The sequence below is a fragment of the Xiphophorus hellerii genome, chromosome 2 (assembly GCF_003331165.1).
Source record: "Xiphophorus hellerii strain 12219 chromosome 2, Xiphophorus_hellerii-4.1, whole genome shotgun sequence".
Classification (NCBI taxonomy): domain Eukaryota; kingdom Metazoa; phylum Chordata; class Actinopteri; order Cyprinodontiformes; family Poeciliidae; genus Xiphophorus; species Xiphophorus hellerii.
This window is the reverse complement of record NC_045673.1, coordinates 24,230,821-24,249,229: the sequence shown is the minus strand read 5'-3', so window position 1 is coordinate 24,249,229 and position 18,409 is coordinate 24,230,821. Positions and strand designations below refer to the sequence as shown.

The 18,409-nt window shown below is 38.9% G+C and overlaps 1 protein-coding gene across 1 annotated transcript in view; it reads left to right on the top strand.

Moving 5' to 3' along the window:
• The first annotated feature begins 2,909 nt into the window (after positions 1-2,909).
• The window catches only part of pik3c2a (phosphatidylinositol-4-phosphate 3-kinase, catalytic subunit type 2 alpha), a 34,610-nt gene continuing 19,110 nt past the window's right edge, over positions 2,910-18,409 (top strand). The window contains exons 1-6 of the mRNA XM_032550026.1: positions 2,910-2,933; positions 5,757-5,848; positions 9,045-9,205; positions 15,710-15,830; positions 18,027-18,138; positions 18,272-18,351. Of these exons, the coding sequence (XP_032405917.1) occupies positions 2,910-2,933; positions 5,757-5,848; positions 9,045-9,205; positions 15,710-15,830; positions 18,027-18,138; positions 18,272-18,351 (590 nt within the window). The remainder of the gene's footprint in view (positions 2,934-5,756; positions 5,849-9,044; positions 9,206-15,709; positions 15,831-18,026; positions 18,139-18,271; positions 18,352-18,409) is intronic.

Genomic DNA, 18,409 nt, shown 5'->3' with positions numbered 1-18,409 from the left:
ACCAAAGAATTTTTCTCTGTTGCACTTCCTCACACAACAATGAGAATTAACTCCCCCGACAGTACATTTTATATATTCTTTCCAGAATACTTTTGTTTTTTTGTTTCTTTTTTATAGCTGCAACAAACAAAACAACATAACTGTTGCAAGTAAGAACGGCATTGATAATGTCTCACTCATACTTCCATTGAGGACTCTGGAGATTTAGTTTTTCTCTTTATCAAAGGCAACTCATCCAGGGTGCACACCCCGGAGAGGATTCCAGGGCTGAGGAATGTCTTTATTCTTGAAATGATGAAACCGTGCTTGTTTACTCTTGCCCATATGTTATGTCTAGATTCGCATGTGTTTGTTACTGAAACTGCTAATGTTTCGCAGTTTGAGCCTTTTCATCGCCATGCTCACTTTTTCTTGTCTCCGTCTGTCTGTCATGCCTGCCGTTTTTATATTGGGAGGTCATGATGGTGGTGTTGTGTGTTTGCTTGTTCCCCCTGTTCCTTCTGCTGCTGCCCGCTGTCTGCTTGTTGCAAACAGGAACAGGTATGTGCAGGTCCTCTGTGGTGGAATAGCCCAACTATCACCCTTAATGTGTTACTATTTTAACCCAACTCTCCTGAGATGCCAGATCTCTGAAAAGATTAAAAATAGCAACATTTTGAGCGATACTGACTTGATGATCTTCTGCAAATTCAATTCGAATAAAAAAAAATACTCCATTGATTCCAAAGTCAAATTAAATGTTGTAACTCCAGGGTTTCTCCCAGTGTATGATAAGGCTGGTGGGCCACCAGGCTTTACTTTTACTTGCACTCCCACCAGGCTTATCATTGTTTTTATTTATTTCAAGTGTTTAAACACTAGTAAGAGTGATATCAAAGATGGGTTAAAGACTCTCACTGGTGAAACAGTTGGAATAACAATAGCAACATGGTCTACATTTTTTTCTAGTACTTTTTGTCTAGAAAGGCAGTAGCTTGAAAGAATAAGAGAAAAAACCAAATGAGTGGTCTAAATGCTGTCATAAAAATATGTAGTTTTTTAAATTATTATTTATGACTAATTATTGCCTCACTGTTGATAACATAATGTAACATGATTCTTTTTAAATGCAGTTGTAATTTTTTTTAAACGGACTAAGCAATAATGTAGAATATACACCAATGTTGAATTGTTAATAATACACCTTTATATTTAGCTGAGGTGTTTCCACTTATTATTTATATGTTTTTGTACTAACATAACTATAATCTGCTTTTAGTATCTGGTTATTTATTTATTTTGTCTTTGCTTAAGTGCAAATTTACAAAAATGGGCAGACAATATGAGGCTGAGAACAAAACGATGCGATTTTGACTACTACAACGACAACCGATTTCGGCAGTTCAGCTCAACTACTGTATGCCGAGCCCTTTACTGTAGGCTTCTCCGCTCTGCTGCGCACTTCACCGGCTAACATGGGAAAATCTGACAAGGTTGCACAGATTATCAGAACTCAATTGGAGCGGAGTTGTTCCTGATCAAGAGCACAGACATCGGTGCATCAGAAACTGCCAGCAGACTTCCTAGTGACTGAAAACAACCGATCACTGTCTGGAACCTTTCATGAACATGAACAATGCCATTCCCACGACATTGTTCTTCTAAATAAGTGCGACTTTCACTCCGGCGCAACGTACAGTCCGGAAACAACAGCATGTATTTCTGATCCCGCCCTTGTCTCACTTTGACTCTACTTGACTTCAAACTGTGTGGCTGTTTCTTTCCATCTAGCTGCTGCGTACCTTCCACCCACCTACCCCATCTGTTTCACTTTCATTTGTAGGTAAAACTTGAGTCGATGATGATCAGCACCCAAACAAATACACCTTTATATTTAGCTGAGGTGTCATGCCTCAGTGGGTGACAGACTTCTTGTCAGTCAGTCGACCCCTGACTGGCGCCTCTTCAAACCTTCCTCTTTCTGACATCCCTTACTGCACTCTACCATGTCTGGGTTAAGATGAGACCCGTTCACATTACTCACCGTCAGCACCAGAGTGTTGCGTCTCTGAATTTGGATGGATGTACTTTTGAATCAATACATTACAGCTGAATATATCAACATCATCTTCTAGTTTGTAATGACATCGTTTTGGTAATTACCAGCTGTTATTGAAGCGATATCTAACCCTCCTCCACCTTTCCCCTTTTCCTCTACATGCAGACTGATTTTTATGAGACGGCCCAACTTATCTGTGCTGTTGCTCAAGTTCTTGAGTGAGAAAGTAAAACCTGCAGGATGTCAGCATGCACTGTACATTTTTTTCTCTTTTCTTTTTACATAACGAACAGATCTTTTCTCCCCCGCACACTTCCAGACCTCCACAAAGCCTTTTAACGACGCCTCCGCGTTTCAGACTATGCCGCGTTTTTCTATTCTGCACAGGTTAATTGCGCTCACTGCACAAATGTGAAAACCTACACCTTAAGCGATTCTCACTTTAAAGTTCCTCTGGTGGGATAGTCTGCAATAGAGGATGTTGCATTGATTCCTGTCCGTTGTGACTCACCTGACAAATGGCAGGCCGCTTCCTAAACTTTGACCTTTCTCTGAAGGAAGCAGAAGTGAGTTGCAGCTGAGCAAAGCAAATATAATCTTTAATAGAGCGCATGATGAAAACAAGAAAGATTCATTTAACAGTGTTTGATCATCCGTTTGTCCACTGAGCCCTAGATTTCAGTTCATCACAGGAAACGTGACTTCATTAGCTATCAGATACTTCTGTTTTGAAAGTAGTAGTAGTTCTGCTTTAAGGCTTCTTGCTTCCCCCTTCATATAAACTTTACAGTTTGCTGTAGCCGATTTCTTCTTAGCGTTGCTTTGCTTGGAAAATGGCCCGTTTTGAACGCTGCCAAAGTATTTTGCCAACATGATCAACTGCCTCTATGTCGCGGTGATGTTGAGGTTTATCCAGACGGCCTTTAATACCTCAGCAGTGGAGGGTGTTTTTGTTTTCAGGGTGTCGGCTTCTCTCAGTTCCACCCGTGGTGAACTCGATACCCGATGAGACTGATTGGAGGGAAAAAAGGCTGTTTTTCACAAGACACTTTGCAGTATGCTTGCTATTGCTGGCAGTAAATGTGTAACAGGATAAAATGATAATATATCACACCCAGACAATTACAGTGAAACTCCTTTCAACTCTTTCTGCAAAACCTTGTTTTGTTCTTTCTTTTTTAAATCCAACTCTTAAGTACGTAGCTGCAGTTTGATTCAATGTCCAGTGAAAATGTTTTTTTGTTTTGTTTGAGCCTTTAGTTTTTCACTACTAAATGTGGAATTAGCAAGAGCTATTAACTTTATTTTACGTCGTCTTAGACAGTGTAATGTGTGTTACTCAAGCTCACTATGTATTTGTATTTTTAAAACAATTTTAGAAAAAGAATTTTTTTTTCTTTTTGCAGTTGGGGAACTGTTATTTTGTTGACCACAGCAGTGATATTTCTTCATTTCAATTTGGCTTGGGATTTGCATAGTAGTTTTCTTCTGTCATCTAAAAGGTTGAGTTTCCCAAGAAAAAAAAACAGGAACATTTGTGTCACTTGTTAAACAAGAAGTTGTGGGTTTTTAATTGGTTATCTGTCACTTTAGAGTAGAATTTGGACAGCAAGACGATCAGGAAACCCAAAGTTTTATTACAAATTACTCAATTAGTCAAAATTTTTAATTTTTTAAACAATTTTTACCCTCTTTTTTGTCTTGAAGGCATTCACCAGCATGTTCTAGGTTGAAGCCATGTTTCCTTCATGAAACATTTGGGTTTTGATATGACATTTGCTGTTTTTCATGTTCCATTTTTATTCTTTAAAGAACTTGCAGATTACACCGGTAGGACTAGAACTACAAGCTTGATTAATTTGTTGTAAAGGAGAGAGAACTTAAACTTTAGCCTTTTACTTGATTGGAGGCGTTGGAAGAAAACAAAACAGGAAGTCAGAAAAACAAAATTACATTTCCTCATCTTGGATGGGAGCGTCACATGTAGGGATGGCTTTTAAGGCATCTACTTTGTGAGTCTAATACTCGTCCCTAGTTGAACTCACATTGCCACACATGTTCAGAGAGGATGCTCACATACAAAGTCACACCACAGAACCTGGACAAGAATGCCATCAGACATGAAAAAAACTGAATTAGTGGACGTAAAAATGGCCTAATTATGTGTAAAAATGCTTATTTGGCTCAACTCACTGAATTACTTAGAACAGGCTGTGGTTGTTATGTTGCACAGTGTGTTCCTGGTTTTACAGTCAGCGTTGTGATACGTTAGCGGACGTGCAGAGAGAAGATGAGAGATTAGTCAGCATGTGAATTTAAAGGAGCTGTTCCCATGACTTCAGACCCACCGAATTCCCACTTGCCGGTGTCCGGCAAAAAGAAAAAAGAAAGAAAAATGGTGTGAAACATGGACGGACCTTTCTATGCTTTACAGTGATGCATCAGGGCTATTCTGATCTCAACCATGAAAGATTCTCACTTCCTTATCATTTTTGAAGAATCTTTTGTGGTTTTCTTGAATTAAAACAAACCTTACTGATTTTCCTCTGCTTGCCTCTCATTCATTGATTTCTTAATAACACAACAACTACAAGAGTTGCTGAAAGTTTTTTTTTGTATGTGTATTTTGCCACATTAAAACCAGTGATGTGTCGATCCACTTTTTTCACTTCCGATACCGATACCTGAGGTTTAGTATCAGCTGATACCGATCTGATACACAAAAACAGACTTGAGTTGACTTAAAACGTTTCTTCTTTTGAAACACAGACTAGAATGTTTTTTATATATGGATTGATACAGATATTAATATTTTTTTGGTACATCTCTAATTAAAACCACAGACTTCATTGTTGTGTTTGGGACTTCACAAAATGAAGTAGTTCTGTAGTAAATCCACCCACTGGTTAAGTTCAGCTCTCTACCAGATCTGCCATCTAACAAAGAATAAATCCATCATCAATATTCTGCACACTTGTCTCATCCATTTTTCCCCCCCTCATCCCTCTCCATCTGTGCGGCTCTTTCTGCCTCATTTGGGATGAGGTCTGACCGATTTTTCAAGCCGTGACTGAGCACTTTTGCTTCCCAGGAAGGGGCGGAGTCTTTGCGCGTCTCATTTCCTGTGCCTCAGGAAGTGCATTCCTCAGCTGCTGACAATCAGACGGCAGTAAAAGACAGACAGTGTAGTTGCAATTTCTCTACTGCGAACCGGCCTCCAGGAATCTCTTAGCGTAATTCCAGAGGGTGTCGTCTCAGGATTTATTTCTCTGTGTGTGAATATGCAAAATTATGTATTGGATGATTTTCCATACCTTTGATAGCCCTGTCTTTTATTTTGACACCTCTTATTGAACTCAAGCTGCACACCCAAACAGTTTTGAACCAAGGCAGCGTCACACAGACACAAAAGATCTAAAGATTTATGGTTGTGTTTTTGTGCTCTTTCTGACTTGTTGATTGGCTCTAGAGGATTAATAGTGTTGAGGTGTTTCTAATAAAACTTCCTCTTCATCAGTCTTTGAACTCACTATTGTTATCCTGACATTTGCTAAGCTCTTTTGAAGAAGTATGTACTTAAGGACATATAAGATATAAAGCATTTTAATGATTTTTAACCCTCAATCATCCAAGTTTTCCTTCCCAGTTTTATCTGTATTTTTTTAAAGCAATTGTTGTTCTTTTAATTCTAATCTTAGTGAATCCTTTGTTTGTTTAGGGAAAGGGGAATGGTTTGGTGAAGAATGCTGTGCTGGAGGTACAGGACGCCCAGAACCTGGAGATTGTTGCGTTTTGTAAAGACCTGGCAAGGTAAGCTGGTTTTTTTCTACTGAGGAGAACAATAAACCTCTCTTTGGGCCTTTACCAACTCAAACTATCTTCAAACGTATATGAACTTCAGTGACATTGCACTCTCAATCCGAAGAGTTTTATAAGAAGTCGGTCCACTCTTTGCTGCTTTTTCATCTTTAAGGTAGCAGTGGGCGATTTCGACATAGAATTTTAGTGTGATTTATTGAGGCACTATTCTGATAACAATAAATATTAGAATAAAAAATATATATATATATACAGTACAGACCAAACGTTTGGACACAACTGTGTGTCCAAACCTGTGGTCTGTATTCAGTACAGACCAAAAGTTTGGACACATCTTCTCATTGAATTCAATTAGAAAGTGTGTCCAAACTTTTGGTCTGTATTGAGTACAGACCAAAAGTTTGGACACACAGTTGTGTCCAAACTTTTGTCTGTACTGTATATATTTTTATCTTATTGTATGGCCGCAGGGCACAGCATTCACAGTGCCACAAATAGAAATATTCTTGAAAAACATTCCCATTTGAAACTGGCTTCGTCAGGACACAACTTGCGTTAAAAGCTGAGTTATATCACTAAACGGCACACAGTATCTTTATTTAGTCATATTTTTCAAATTCATTGATTTTTATTGAAGCAAATATGGAACAAACAGTGGAGATAATAGCAAAAATAATGGTTCCAATAATACTGTCAGTTTTGTGTTTTCATCAATAACTGAAAGTTATCATAATAATACACATTTTTATGAGAAATTTTTCACAATAAGCAATACAATAATTGTATTATCTATGATACATTTATTGTATTGTTTATACAACACAATTATATAATAATTGTATTATACAAAGAAGAAAGTAGTCTTTATTCCGAGAGGATTACTTTCAGGTCTGCTTGGAATGCTTTCTTCATGGTTTGGGAATGTGTTTATGGGAATCTTTGACCATTCTGCCTGGAGGTCATATGAGGTCAAACTCTGATGCTGGTCTCAGCTTGAGCTTATCCAGAAAGTGATCTATTGAGTTCAGGAATCTGTACAGGCCAGTCAAACTCTTCCCCTCTTAACTCACGTTGTGCACTGTCACGTTGAAACTGAAAGGGACATTCCCAAACTTTTCCCACAATGTAGGCAGCATGTAATTTTCCAAAATGTCTTGGTATGCGGTAGCTCTAAGAGTTTCTTTCCCTGGAACTGATGGACTCAGCTCCTGAAAAACAGTCCCCCACCATTATCCCCTCTGCACCAAACTCCTTTGGATTGCGCGACAGAGGCACCATCTTTGTCTCTAGAGAACACATCTCTCCAGTAGTAACATGCTTTACCTCTACATCTGATGCTTTGTGTAGCATTTTACATTCTGTCCCAGCGCTAATGTCTCATGAGATTTAGAGTTTTTGATGCACTTGATGCCTCTCAAAGTCCTCTAACCAGAATGAGTTGCTGATGTGTCTTATTGTATCAGTGGAATTCACTGAGCTTCTGAGAGCAACCCATTATTTCCCAGATGTTTGCAGGATGTAGTCAGCATACCATGGTACTGAGTTGTGTACACTTGTGGCCATGGAAGTAACTGAAACTCTTGACTTTAATGACTTGGATGGATGGACCAATATTGGTACAACACATCACACCCAACACCCAAGAAAATGACTGGTACCTGTGGTAAAGAAAGACGTGTAAGAGTCCAGGAAATAAATCCATGTTTTGTTTCAGTAATCTAATGGCAGTAGAAATGTTGGGGAAAATCCAATCAAAAAGCAGAAAAACGTCTCATTGTTATTGACTAAAGGACCCGTGCCACAATTGGCACTAGCATTGCTGCTGTTAACACTTTTCACAACCTTCTTTTGGCAGTAGGACAGCACTTAGTCTTTGACATTCCAGGAGGTTTGAACAGAGAGGGACATTGTTGACCGTTTGGCACAATCTCTCCAGATTGTCTAAAACTTTGACTCCTTTCCCCCGCTCTCTTTTCTCAGCTAACCCAAACATTTTCTTTAGACTTTAGGTTGGCTATAGAAAACAGTTGGGGTTTTTTGGTGTCTGTTGAACCAATTTCATGATTTAAAAACATTTTTTTATGTTTAATGAATCATTGTCTTTCTCAAAATACCCAGTGATTATCTAGTTTCAGTTATTTGGCTGAGCTCAAAAGACATTTATTTTAAATTTCGTGAAGTTTGAGACCATTCACTCTAACAACGTTCTAAGTTCCTTAGGAAGAAAAACCGGCCCACAGCATCACAGATCCTCCACCATACATAACAGTCTATGTGCTTTGGGAATATGAAATGCCTAGACACACTTCTACTTGCTGGCATTTGTAAAACAAGAGCAGAGATAAGGAAGACTGTTAGCTTCTGTGGCTGTGCTAAGGCGGTTTCCCCCATGTGCATCAATTCATATGACTGTATATCTGGTATTTGATCTATTACAATAGGCAGGTAGAAGCACTTTTAGAGATATTTGGAGTCTCAAGTATCAGACTGGTCGTGACATGTCACAATGCGTTTTTCATGCTAGAAATATAATGCAGCTCCTGGCTTAAAATGAAGAAAGTCTCCTAGTGATTCTCCTACAGTATGTTAATGGGTATCAATCTGCTAATAGTCTGAAGTAAATTTCACTTAAATTAAAAAAGTAAGCAACAACACCCATGGTTTAATTAAATCTTTTCACGTTTTGTAAGTGAACAAAATGCACACGCGCTTGCTTGATGACATGTTTCCACTTTAGTCCATCTCCGGGATCCGTACAGAGTTTTCTTACCACAGTATTTGGTTTGGGTGGGGTGACGATGAAGCTGTGCTCACGGAATGTACTTTCACTAACTTTCACTGTACTGATCACAACGTCAACGCCCAGCCAACGTCTGGCAGCGTCACCACATCCCGGGTGGTCAACAAAAAATTATTCGCATAGCTTACAATTTAAAAGAATCCATTTGTGTGCAAATGGGACAAAAGAGAAAATTTCTTGGCATTTTCATTTTCTAGCAAAGAAAAATATCCGGTCAGACTTTCCCCATGATTCATCCAGCAGTCTGATCCAATTCATCTGATTTATACGGCTAACTGGCTGGCCTTTGTTTCCCTTTATTTTATATAATTTTTTCCCCCACTGAGCATGAAAACCAAAAAATAATAAAAATGCGATGACCCTCTTTTGTTTCTTTTCCTCCTGCAGCCTACGTTCCAGGTTCCCTCACGACGACATCGGAACCAACCCGGGCTTCGTCCTCAGCCCCGTCATTGCCCAGAGAGAGAGCGGACCGGACAATAACTGCTCTGTCAAAGTTTCCATTGAAATCCCCGAATCTCAGCAGCCTGTGACTTTCACCTGTGATGGTAAGCATCTGACAAGTGACTGAAAAAAACAAAAGCAACAAAAAATATTTACACATTTTGAAAAGAGGAGGTAGGAGTTGCGCTGTTCGCACTTGCAGCAGAATATTGAGATGTGGCATGGGGTATATGCCAATTTTTTATTTTTTTTTTACCCCTCCAGGGGGTCTTTTGTGGGCTCTAGTGTCCCTTATATGACAGTGGGCTGACAGGAAACGGGGAAGTAGAGGGGGGAAGACATGCGGCAAATATCGTCGGGTCCGGGAGTCGAACCTGCGACGGCCACGTCGAGGACTCAAGGCCTCCAAATATGGGTCTCGCTAACCACTACTCCACCATGGCACACCCATATGCCAATTTTTATGTAATGGACATTCGTAAAGAAACAAAACAGATGTTTTTTTTTCTCTTACATTTTATAGGGACAGTATTAAAAAATCAACTGTTTTGAGCTTTACATAACATCATGCTATAATATTATTCCCTCATGAAAAACATACCTGGAGTGTCGCCTTGATTATTTCATGCATGTTTGAGAAATCCTCTAATCTCCCATGCCAACCATTCAGCTGTGCAAAACGCCTGATTGCACCTAGCCCCGCCTCCTCGTTCCTGCAGTTTCCGACCCTCTGCCCGACTTCTCAGTGAAACGCTGGTAAAAATGTTGTCAAAGGGTCAATAGAGGAGCCATGTTGTGATGACTTCCTGAAGGCGGAGTTTCAGGAAGAGTAGCAGTTTTTAAAGTGACAGAGGCCCAATTTTGAGGCGTCAGATTAGGAAGTCAAATTTCTCTTGAGTCATATTTGACACATGCAGCATTTTTATAACAACTGAAGGTAACATTATTACTTGATTGTGCTATAAATTCGCACTGTGTGCCTGGAAAACACTTAAAAGGTAAAAATAAATGTTTTTACCTTTTAATGTTTGCTTAAGTAAAGCAAACATTTACTTAAAAAAATCATCAATACAGCTTACATATTATATCACACATTTATCAGTTTTCAAGAATGACTATATAATATTAATACCAATAAAAAAAAATATATATATGTATATTATTGTTTTATTTTATTTTTTTTATCTTACAAATACCAATCTGGAAAGCATGACATGCATAGTTAGTCAGCCCTGCTCTGATACCTCAAAATAAAATCCACTTTGATAGAGGTCCTCCAGTGAGTGGAGTTCAGATTTTTAAAAGACCTCCAGAACTGAAAACGGTACATCCTGTTTCTTCACATTAATGCCCAGCTGCTGCTTGCCCTTGTAATGTGTCAAATTGTACAGAGATTCAAAGACTCAGGATGTTCACTAGTACATTTTTATATACATCTCATAAATTTTCAAAAAGACGTTGCGATTGTCCTGTGTGACTGATACATGACTTATTGACCCTTTGCAACTACGTCACCTAATCATGTTGAGGCGCCATGGCAACCGTCAGTAGTGACATTGAGAATGTTGAACGGACCGCGATTGTTTTCCCAAGTTGTTTTCACCAAAACAGCCACGGCTTCTACTTGCTTAAGTCGAGCTAATTTGTCTGTACAAGTAGCACACCTTGGTGGGGCACAGAAGTTGAAACTAGCTAGCTTAGAAACAGACGCGTACCTTCTGACTTCTGACATGTTTGTTGATTGACTCAAATCTCTGACTTTGCCTGAATTCACACCACATGATTTATACCACAATGTCTTAATTGACGTTTTCAAAGTTCAAACTTAACTAACCAGTTTTCATCGTACATGCTACATGATGGTGTGGCATTTTCTCCATGGTTGCTAATGATTAGACGCGTACCTTCTCCCTGCATCTTCCTAAGCTTACTTACTTGTGAAGTATATGAACGTTAATCTTCTTATATAAAGTGTTCACTGCACAGAGGGTTGCCAGTCCTTGGGATTGACGGCTGCTGTCCATCGGCGACATCTTTCCTCATTAAAAGGCTTACTAGAAAAGGACAAGTTTGGTTTGCGTCCTTGTCTGTTTGTGGAGCTAATTACCATTTTACAGTGAATTCAACTAAATGAAAGAATGAGTTGTCTTGAACTCTGCCGCTTTCTGAAGATCGTGACGCCAGTTGCAGATGAGTCTGTATCTCTTAGCCTGTTTATTGCTTAAGTTTCTCCTTGTGTTCCTCCACTTGTTTTGCAGAAAACATGCAAGTAGGGGACGATTTAAGAAATGAAGAAAATTCCCAGCTTATGCAAGCATTTCTAGCATTAAAAAACTTTCTAATTCTGACATTCAGTCTCTGAATAAGCCAGCTACAACTCATAGGAGCAGTATTTACTGCATTCCTCAGTAAACACCTGAATCATACCTTCCAGGATTCCAGTTGTCTCTGTGGGTTTACCTCTCTTTCCTCCTGTTAATATCATTGCCTCAGTCACGTTCTAGGCAAATTTTCCTCTTTCCCGTCATGATATCCACTTCCTGACTTCCCTGTTTTTTTTTTTTCTCTGTCAGCAGTGTGTTGACCCACATACTTGATGTTTGGATTCCTTTGATAGGACAAAAAAAAAAAATCTTTTTTAGAAACAATGGGCTTCAGTTCTGGCTTTAATGGAAGGAGCTGAACGTTATCCAACAAAGGTTATTGATTCGCTCTCACAATGGCCGACCTTTTTCTTACCGTTTCTTTTGTATTTCTCGTTTCACCATCTTTTTAACTACTGCTGCTGTTTCCTTCTCTGCTTGAAATTGTAGTAATATTTCAAACGGCTATCATTCCTCTCCCGTTTTTCTAAATATAAACAGACGATGTTTAATCACACTAAGATATTAAGTTACTGGTTAAGAAGAAATTAGGTCTGGTAATTAAAGATCTTTGTATGGGTTCTTAAGAAGTCTGGCTGAAAAGATAGGGGGGCAAATCTTCTTGGGCTGGAAAGTAAAACACTGCTGCCTTCTGAGGATTCTTTACATATTGTGGCAATGGAGTGAAGAAGAAAGAAGAAAGCAAGTCAGTAAAGCGAAAAAGAATGTAGAACGAGGAGAAGTTGGGAAATTTGGGAGAGATGAGTTTCTGACAGTAAAGCTAAGGAAAGATTTGTGGGAAGTTTGGTGAAGCTGCACATAAAAACAATTGACTGCATGAAGTGAATTCATAGAGAAGACAAAACAATGTTTGGAATAGGACACAACTATCATGTTTCCTCTAAATTCTTGAGATAAAAACAGGAAAGACCAACTGGTAATTTTTTCTAGGAAACGTCTTTGGGCTACAGAACAAGGCTTGATGTTTTAAGGGGGAAAAATAATTTATTTCAAAGACTGGAGTTTTGTCTGATATGTAATATTTAAATGCTGTGTGTTTTATTAGAAAAAATATTTTATGGAGTTATTCTTGACTCTTTGTGTCAAGAATAACTCTAGGCTTCTTTCTGCCATGTGAATTTTCTCAGACTGTAATTAAGACTTAAATGAAGCTTAAATCACATCTTATATGAAATATTGCAAGACCTGTGTATTCATATTTTAAGAGTGACGCACCCCCAATCAGGAATCTTACCTGAAACTCTTGTACTTTATGTATGTATTAGCTATTGATGGACCTTACCACAGGGGCCGCTTTTCATTGGCTGATGCCCATTCTATGAGGTCACCTGCGTGGCCGTCTCACAAACACACTTAGCTTCCCGTTAGCTAAGTACAGCAAAGTGGCAGAACTGATACAACTTCTACACCTTGAAGCCTGTCTGCTACACAGTCTTACGTTAGCTAAACAGATCAATATGCAATGTCTACTGTATCTGACATACACTAAAGATTTTATTTTAGCAGAAAAGGCTTTGGACTAAACTGTTACTGGTGTTAGCCACGTTAGCACCAAGTACAGCTAGTCAATCAACCATCGCTGTGTTCAGGGAAGCGCTGATTAATAATCGAGAAATAAATATCAAGCCTGGAAACTTGATACCGTAACGGACTGAATGTTATGTTTTTAACGTAATCTTTGCTCGTCTTGCGGGGCGCAGGCGGTTGTCACGGTAACAGGTGTGCTTAAACTACAAAGAGAGAGAGAGAGTAAAAAGGTACGAGTGGTTTTGAGTTGATCACCTGTTCAGGTTATTTTACCTTTGTTTACCTTTGCTGTGGCGCATTACAGCCGCTGTAGTTTCTAAACGTTGGACTAATTACCTCGTTCGTTTGTGAGTTTACGTCATTCACAACAAACATCAAATAGAACAAATATATTTCATAAAATTTTAACAAACAAATGGCTTCTACCGTGGTAATTATGTGAAATTAAATTAATTATATCCCAGCTTCAGAAGATTTGCCTTTACCTTTACAGAGCTCTTTGGTTCCTCCTATCAGTCTGTAGCTTCTCATATTGACGTCATCAAACCAAATTTCAGATTTACCATAACTGACTGACACCTGCTGGCCTCAGGTTTGCAACCAGTTTGTGACTGAGAAACCAGTAACCTCCTCCCAGATGATGACATGAACTGGTTAGTTTCTCTGTCCATTATAGTAGCTGATATATTGTGAAAATCCGGTAGAAATGATGCACTAATCGAGTCATGTTTACATAGAAACAACGCGCTTTGCTTGTGAGACTTGCGGTCATGTGGGTCGGTTGTGGGCGGAGCTTGGTAAGGTCCATTATTGTGGTCCTTCAGCTCAGGTCTGCCTCCATCTGTCTGAACATCTGTGTTTGGGTGTAGGAGCTGCTCCAGAAGCAGAAATCTTTGTTTGCTTTGTGTCACAGTGGAATTACAGCCATCCTTTTTCACGTCTTTACAATGTTTGCCTTGTAGATTTACAAAGTGACGAGTGACTTCTGGCTTCACTCACCCTCTCGTTAGCTGCCTCATGAAACTGGATCTGAACTCCGTCAAGCCAGTTATTTCATTGGTTATTAAACAGCTACAGTGGTTGATTTATTCCACATTCTGTGGAATAAATTACTCCTGATTTAGCCAATGTATTGTTTTTTTTGTTTGTTTGTTTTCATCTATGTTAAAATGTTCATTCCTTTGTGACTCAGCCAGCGCTGTTCCCTAGCTCCCATGTGTGAAAAATTAACACAATGAGAGACAGGAAATTTCTCGCTAAATCACAAAAACACTTCTCTGTGAACTCTAGCAGAGTCAGGCCCGGCCTTGCGTTGCAGGAGCGGTGTTGGCAGCACCACTCCTCTGAAGGGTGGCGTTCTGTTGTTGCTGGAGTCAGAGGTGGTCTCCGCTGCTCGTCGATGCCGAGTCCAGAGCCGAAATGCTTCCATCTCTCTCTCTGCCGTGTTTGTGTGTACTCCACGTCTGACGAAGTGGATTAGCAGCAGAGTAATCTGCAAGCGTGTCGGGTTACATTGCTGCACCCAGGATGGTCACTGACCTCTCATCCCTCCCAGTCAGTGTGATTACAGGCATTCTGGTGAAATGTCTGTTTATTGCAGATCCTAGTTGTTTTTAATTGAAAGTACTTGTCCAATAAAACCTGATTTGAAATTCAAAACTGGGAGAGGTGGTTGAGGATGCACCGATCCACTTTTTTCACTGCTGATATCCATATCTAATGTTTAGCATCAGATGTTTTTCTGATACAGAAAAACAGTGCTGCATTGACTTAAAATGTTTCTTAAAAAATAAAATAAAATAAACAAAGAGACATAAATGTACTGAATTACAAATTAATTTGATAACTCTGCAACAATACAGAACACTTAAATACACCAATAGCTTCACAAGCTACGTCACATGTAAAAACAACTTTAATTTTTTCAGCCAGTGCATTTAGGAGTGTATTAGCCAATGTAAAATCAATCATAAACTGACAAAAACAATAGGGTGACTACCTTGGTTAAAAATAGACCGTCCTCCAAATTCTAAATATAATGCGAAATAAATAATAAAACATGACGTCCCTCAGGGCACAAATCCTAGAATTAAACTGATTTGTCTGTCTCAGTTTCTCTATTTATTTTTCATTGGCTGTTTTACCCTTGATTGCACTGACTAAACAAATTAAAGTTATTTTTACATGTTTGACCAAACTTGTGAAGCTATTGGTGTATTTAAGTGTGCTGTACTGGTGCAGAGTTATCAAATAAATGTGTAAATCAGTATATTTTGTCTCTGTTTAAAAAACAAAACAAAAAAACAAAAGAAAGATTTCAGGTATATTTAAGTCAACTCAGCACTGTTTTTCTGCATCGGATCGGTATCAGCTGATACCAAACCTCAGGTATCGGTAACGTAAGTGGAAAAAAGCGGATCGGTGCGTTCCTAAAACATGGTTGTACCCTTTTGCTGACGTAACCAGAGCTTCTTGATACCCTCTAAAAAACATTTTGGACTATATTAAACAAGTTTCAACAAATGTATATCCTACTATAACAGCCAATCTTAAAATTAACGGGTGATATTTATTGCGGTTCAAACTGTCCTTTGCAGTATTGGTGTTGGATACGATGATGTTGAGATATCCGTAAGTTTATAAGAACTTCACCCCTGTCCCGCTCTCCTTATGTGGATTCCTGTTTTCCCTCTGCAGTGAGTTCTCCAGTGGAGCTGCTGATCAGTCAGACTCTCTGCTGGGTTCACGATGACCTGGATCAGGTGGACTTCTCCAGCTATTTGCTCAAAGTGTGCGGTCGGGAGGAAGTGCTGCAGAAGTGAGTATTTCCGAAGCCGTAACGCGTCCGGCAGCCCAAGAAAGCTCTCTCCTCCCATGGAGATTTAAGGAACTTTTGTTTGTTTTTTTTATGTCCTCTCTTTTTTTTTCTCCATCTTTCTCTTTCTGTGTCGCTCTTATCTTGGCATCCCCCCACGTCCTACACAAATAGGAATGGTGGATGTTTTTATATTTCTACTTTTAACCTCCTCCAACGCTTAAAATATGAAATTCATGGGAACTGCTGCTCTCCTTACCAGCACTTATTGACCACAGTCCACTGAACTGTGTTCAAAGTTGAATGCTACAAACATTACATTAATACTATTAGCAACAATTATCACAAAACCTTAAAGACTTACAAATAAGACGTTTAAAGTTTCGTCAGCCATTTTCAGCTACTTAATTATCATTATTTAAATGACAATCATTATCACACCAACCCTTTCAACACTGTTTTGGTCTTTGCACTTTATATAGACTTCTGAGTAAATAATGTAGTGAGTAGGAGTGCAGTCTAGCTCATGAGATGAGACAATATACAATGTTCGGTTCGTGGAGATGAGACAAGAGGAAAGTTTAACTATATTTGTTGGTAAAGCATGTATTCCATTTTATGGTCGTCTATAATAGAGTTAAGATTTCTCTATAGGAATCTGTTTTCAATGTGTAACGGTGATTCTCAAACTGTTTCCAACACTTATGTCCTCAGTACAGTCTTGACAGACGTTTTAAAACCGTAGTAAAACAGAACCTTGGACTTCGTCAGGTGGTTGTTATTAAAAACCAACATAAAAAAATCCTTTCTATTGGAAATGCAACTTAGGTTTATGGATAGGGTCCATGTTTCCTCTGAAGTTGAACATTTTCAGATTTGGAAATATTAAGCAAAGGCTCCCTAGAAGTTAACATTCAAAGTAGGAAAGTTTGAGGTTTCTCGCCTCCAAAACCAAAATGTCCGACTTGCATGTAAAGCTTAGTCTGGCAACCTGTGAAAAGCAACCAGAAACATCGTTAATCTAAACTTTTTAGTTAAAGCAGTTAGTCTGGTCACGGATTATATCAACCAGCAAATCCATTTGGTTTTCAAACTGGAACCAGGAAAACACTTGAAGTTGCGTTTAATGTGGTTTCTAGATCAGAATTCCTGAGCTCATACTGGGAGTTCCCAACATGTCCTCCAACACCCTCATGAAGGAAAGACTGGTGTGCTTTTACAAGTAATCTCTTTAGCTTTTAATAATTACAATCAAATCTTTTTGCATATTTTTTGAGAACTGCTGAAAGCAGCATAAGACCTCTCTATATGTTGCAGTTTCCCTGCCTGTCTAATTCTAAGGGTGACCTAATGCCAAATAGGGTTTAAAATTCTCACATTTTGTTTTTAAAAAAGTTGTACGAATCATAAAGTCATTGATCAGCCAAAAAATTATCAAGTTCTGGTATCTCACAGCTGGCACGATGCAAATTGGAGTTGTGAAAATAAACTTGCCTAACGGAAACTCGGTATTTCTGATAAAACATTTTCACATTTTTTGATAAAACCTTTTTGCGCTAGGATGAGGTGGCCTTTCTGCCATATCAAAATTAGTGTATTTCTCAAGACTGCAATGGACACACTTTTTTCTTTTACATTACACAAGTCACGTGATTAACAACCGGATGTTACTACTGGCAGAAATGGTGAAGAAGACAGGAAGATGTTGGAGGATGATTGCACGGCACATTTTTTGGAGACTTATCGCGTGAACAAACTTATTCACGTGTGATTTTAATTACATTTCATACTTAATGGAAACACCGCAATTGTGAAATTGTTTTTTTTTTTTTGTTTGTTTGTTTTACATTAGTGGAACTTCAAAGTTTTGCACACATTTGTAATGGAAACCCAACAAGGCTACTCGGAGTGTGCTCAGGACATACGTCATTTCTTAACTTTTTGAAAGTGAAGTTCAAAGGGAAACTATACTCTGGTTCGGATTATTTTTGCCCTTGAAGGTGTAATTTAATTCATGTCCATAACAGTAAAATCTAATATTGAAGCTTTTCTACAGTCTAATCAAACGACATCACAGTGGAGATGAGCCAAGCTAACGTAGCCGACTCTGTTCCTCTTGTTAGTCAATCCATAATGTTACTTTGGATCTCTAAGATTGTGTTATCTCTAACACTGGGTGTCTGCCACCCTGTGCCACAGTAAACACAGCCTAGGCAGCCATGAGTACATCCAGAACTGCCGGAAGTGGGAGAACGAGATCACCTTACAGCTGCTCTCTCACTCAACCATGAGGAGGGACCTGGCGCGAAGTGTAAGTTACTCTTCACAAGTTAAGTAAGATAGTTACAAACAAACTCGTCTCACTGATAAACTACCAATATACATTTTGGTGAAATTACGACCCTAATTATCTGTGATTTAATATTTATTTTCTCTCACCATAGGCAGAAGATGACGGTTCTCGACTCGACCTTGACAAATATCTCAGCCATGTTGATAGGCCTTTTAGGGAGAACGTCACCCGGTAAGAGTCACTCGTTGGTCGGGAAGTAAATGTGTAAAGCTGCTTAAAGTTAATCACC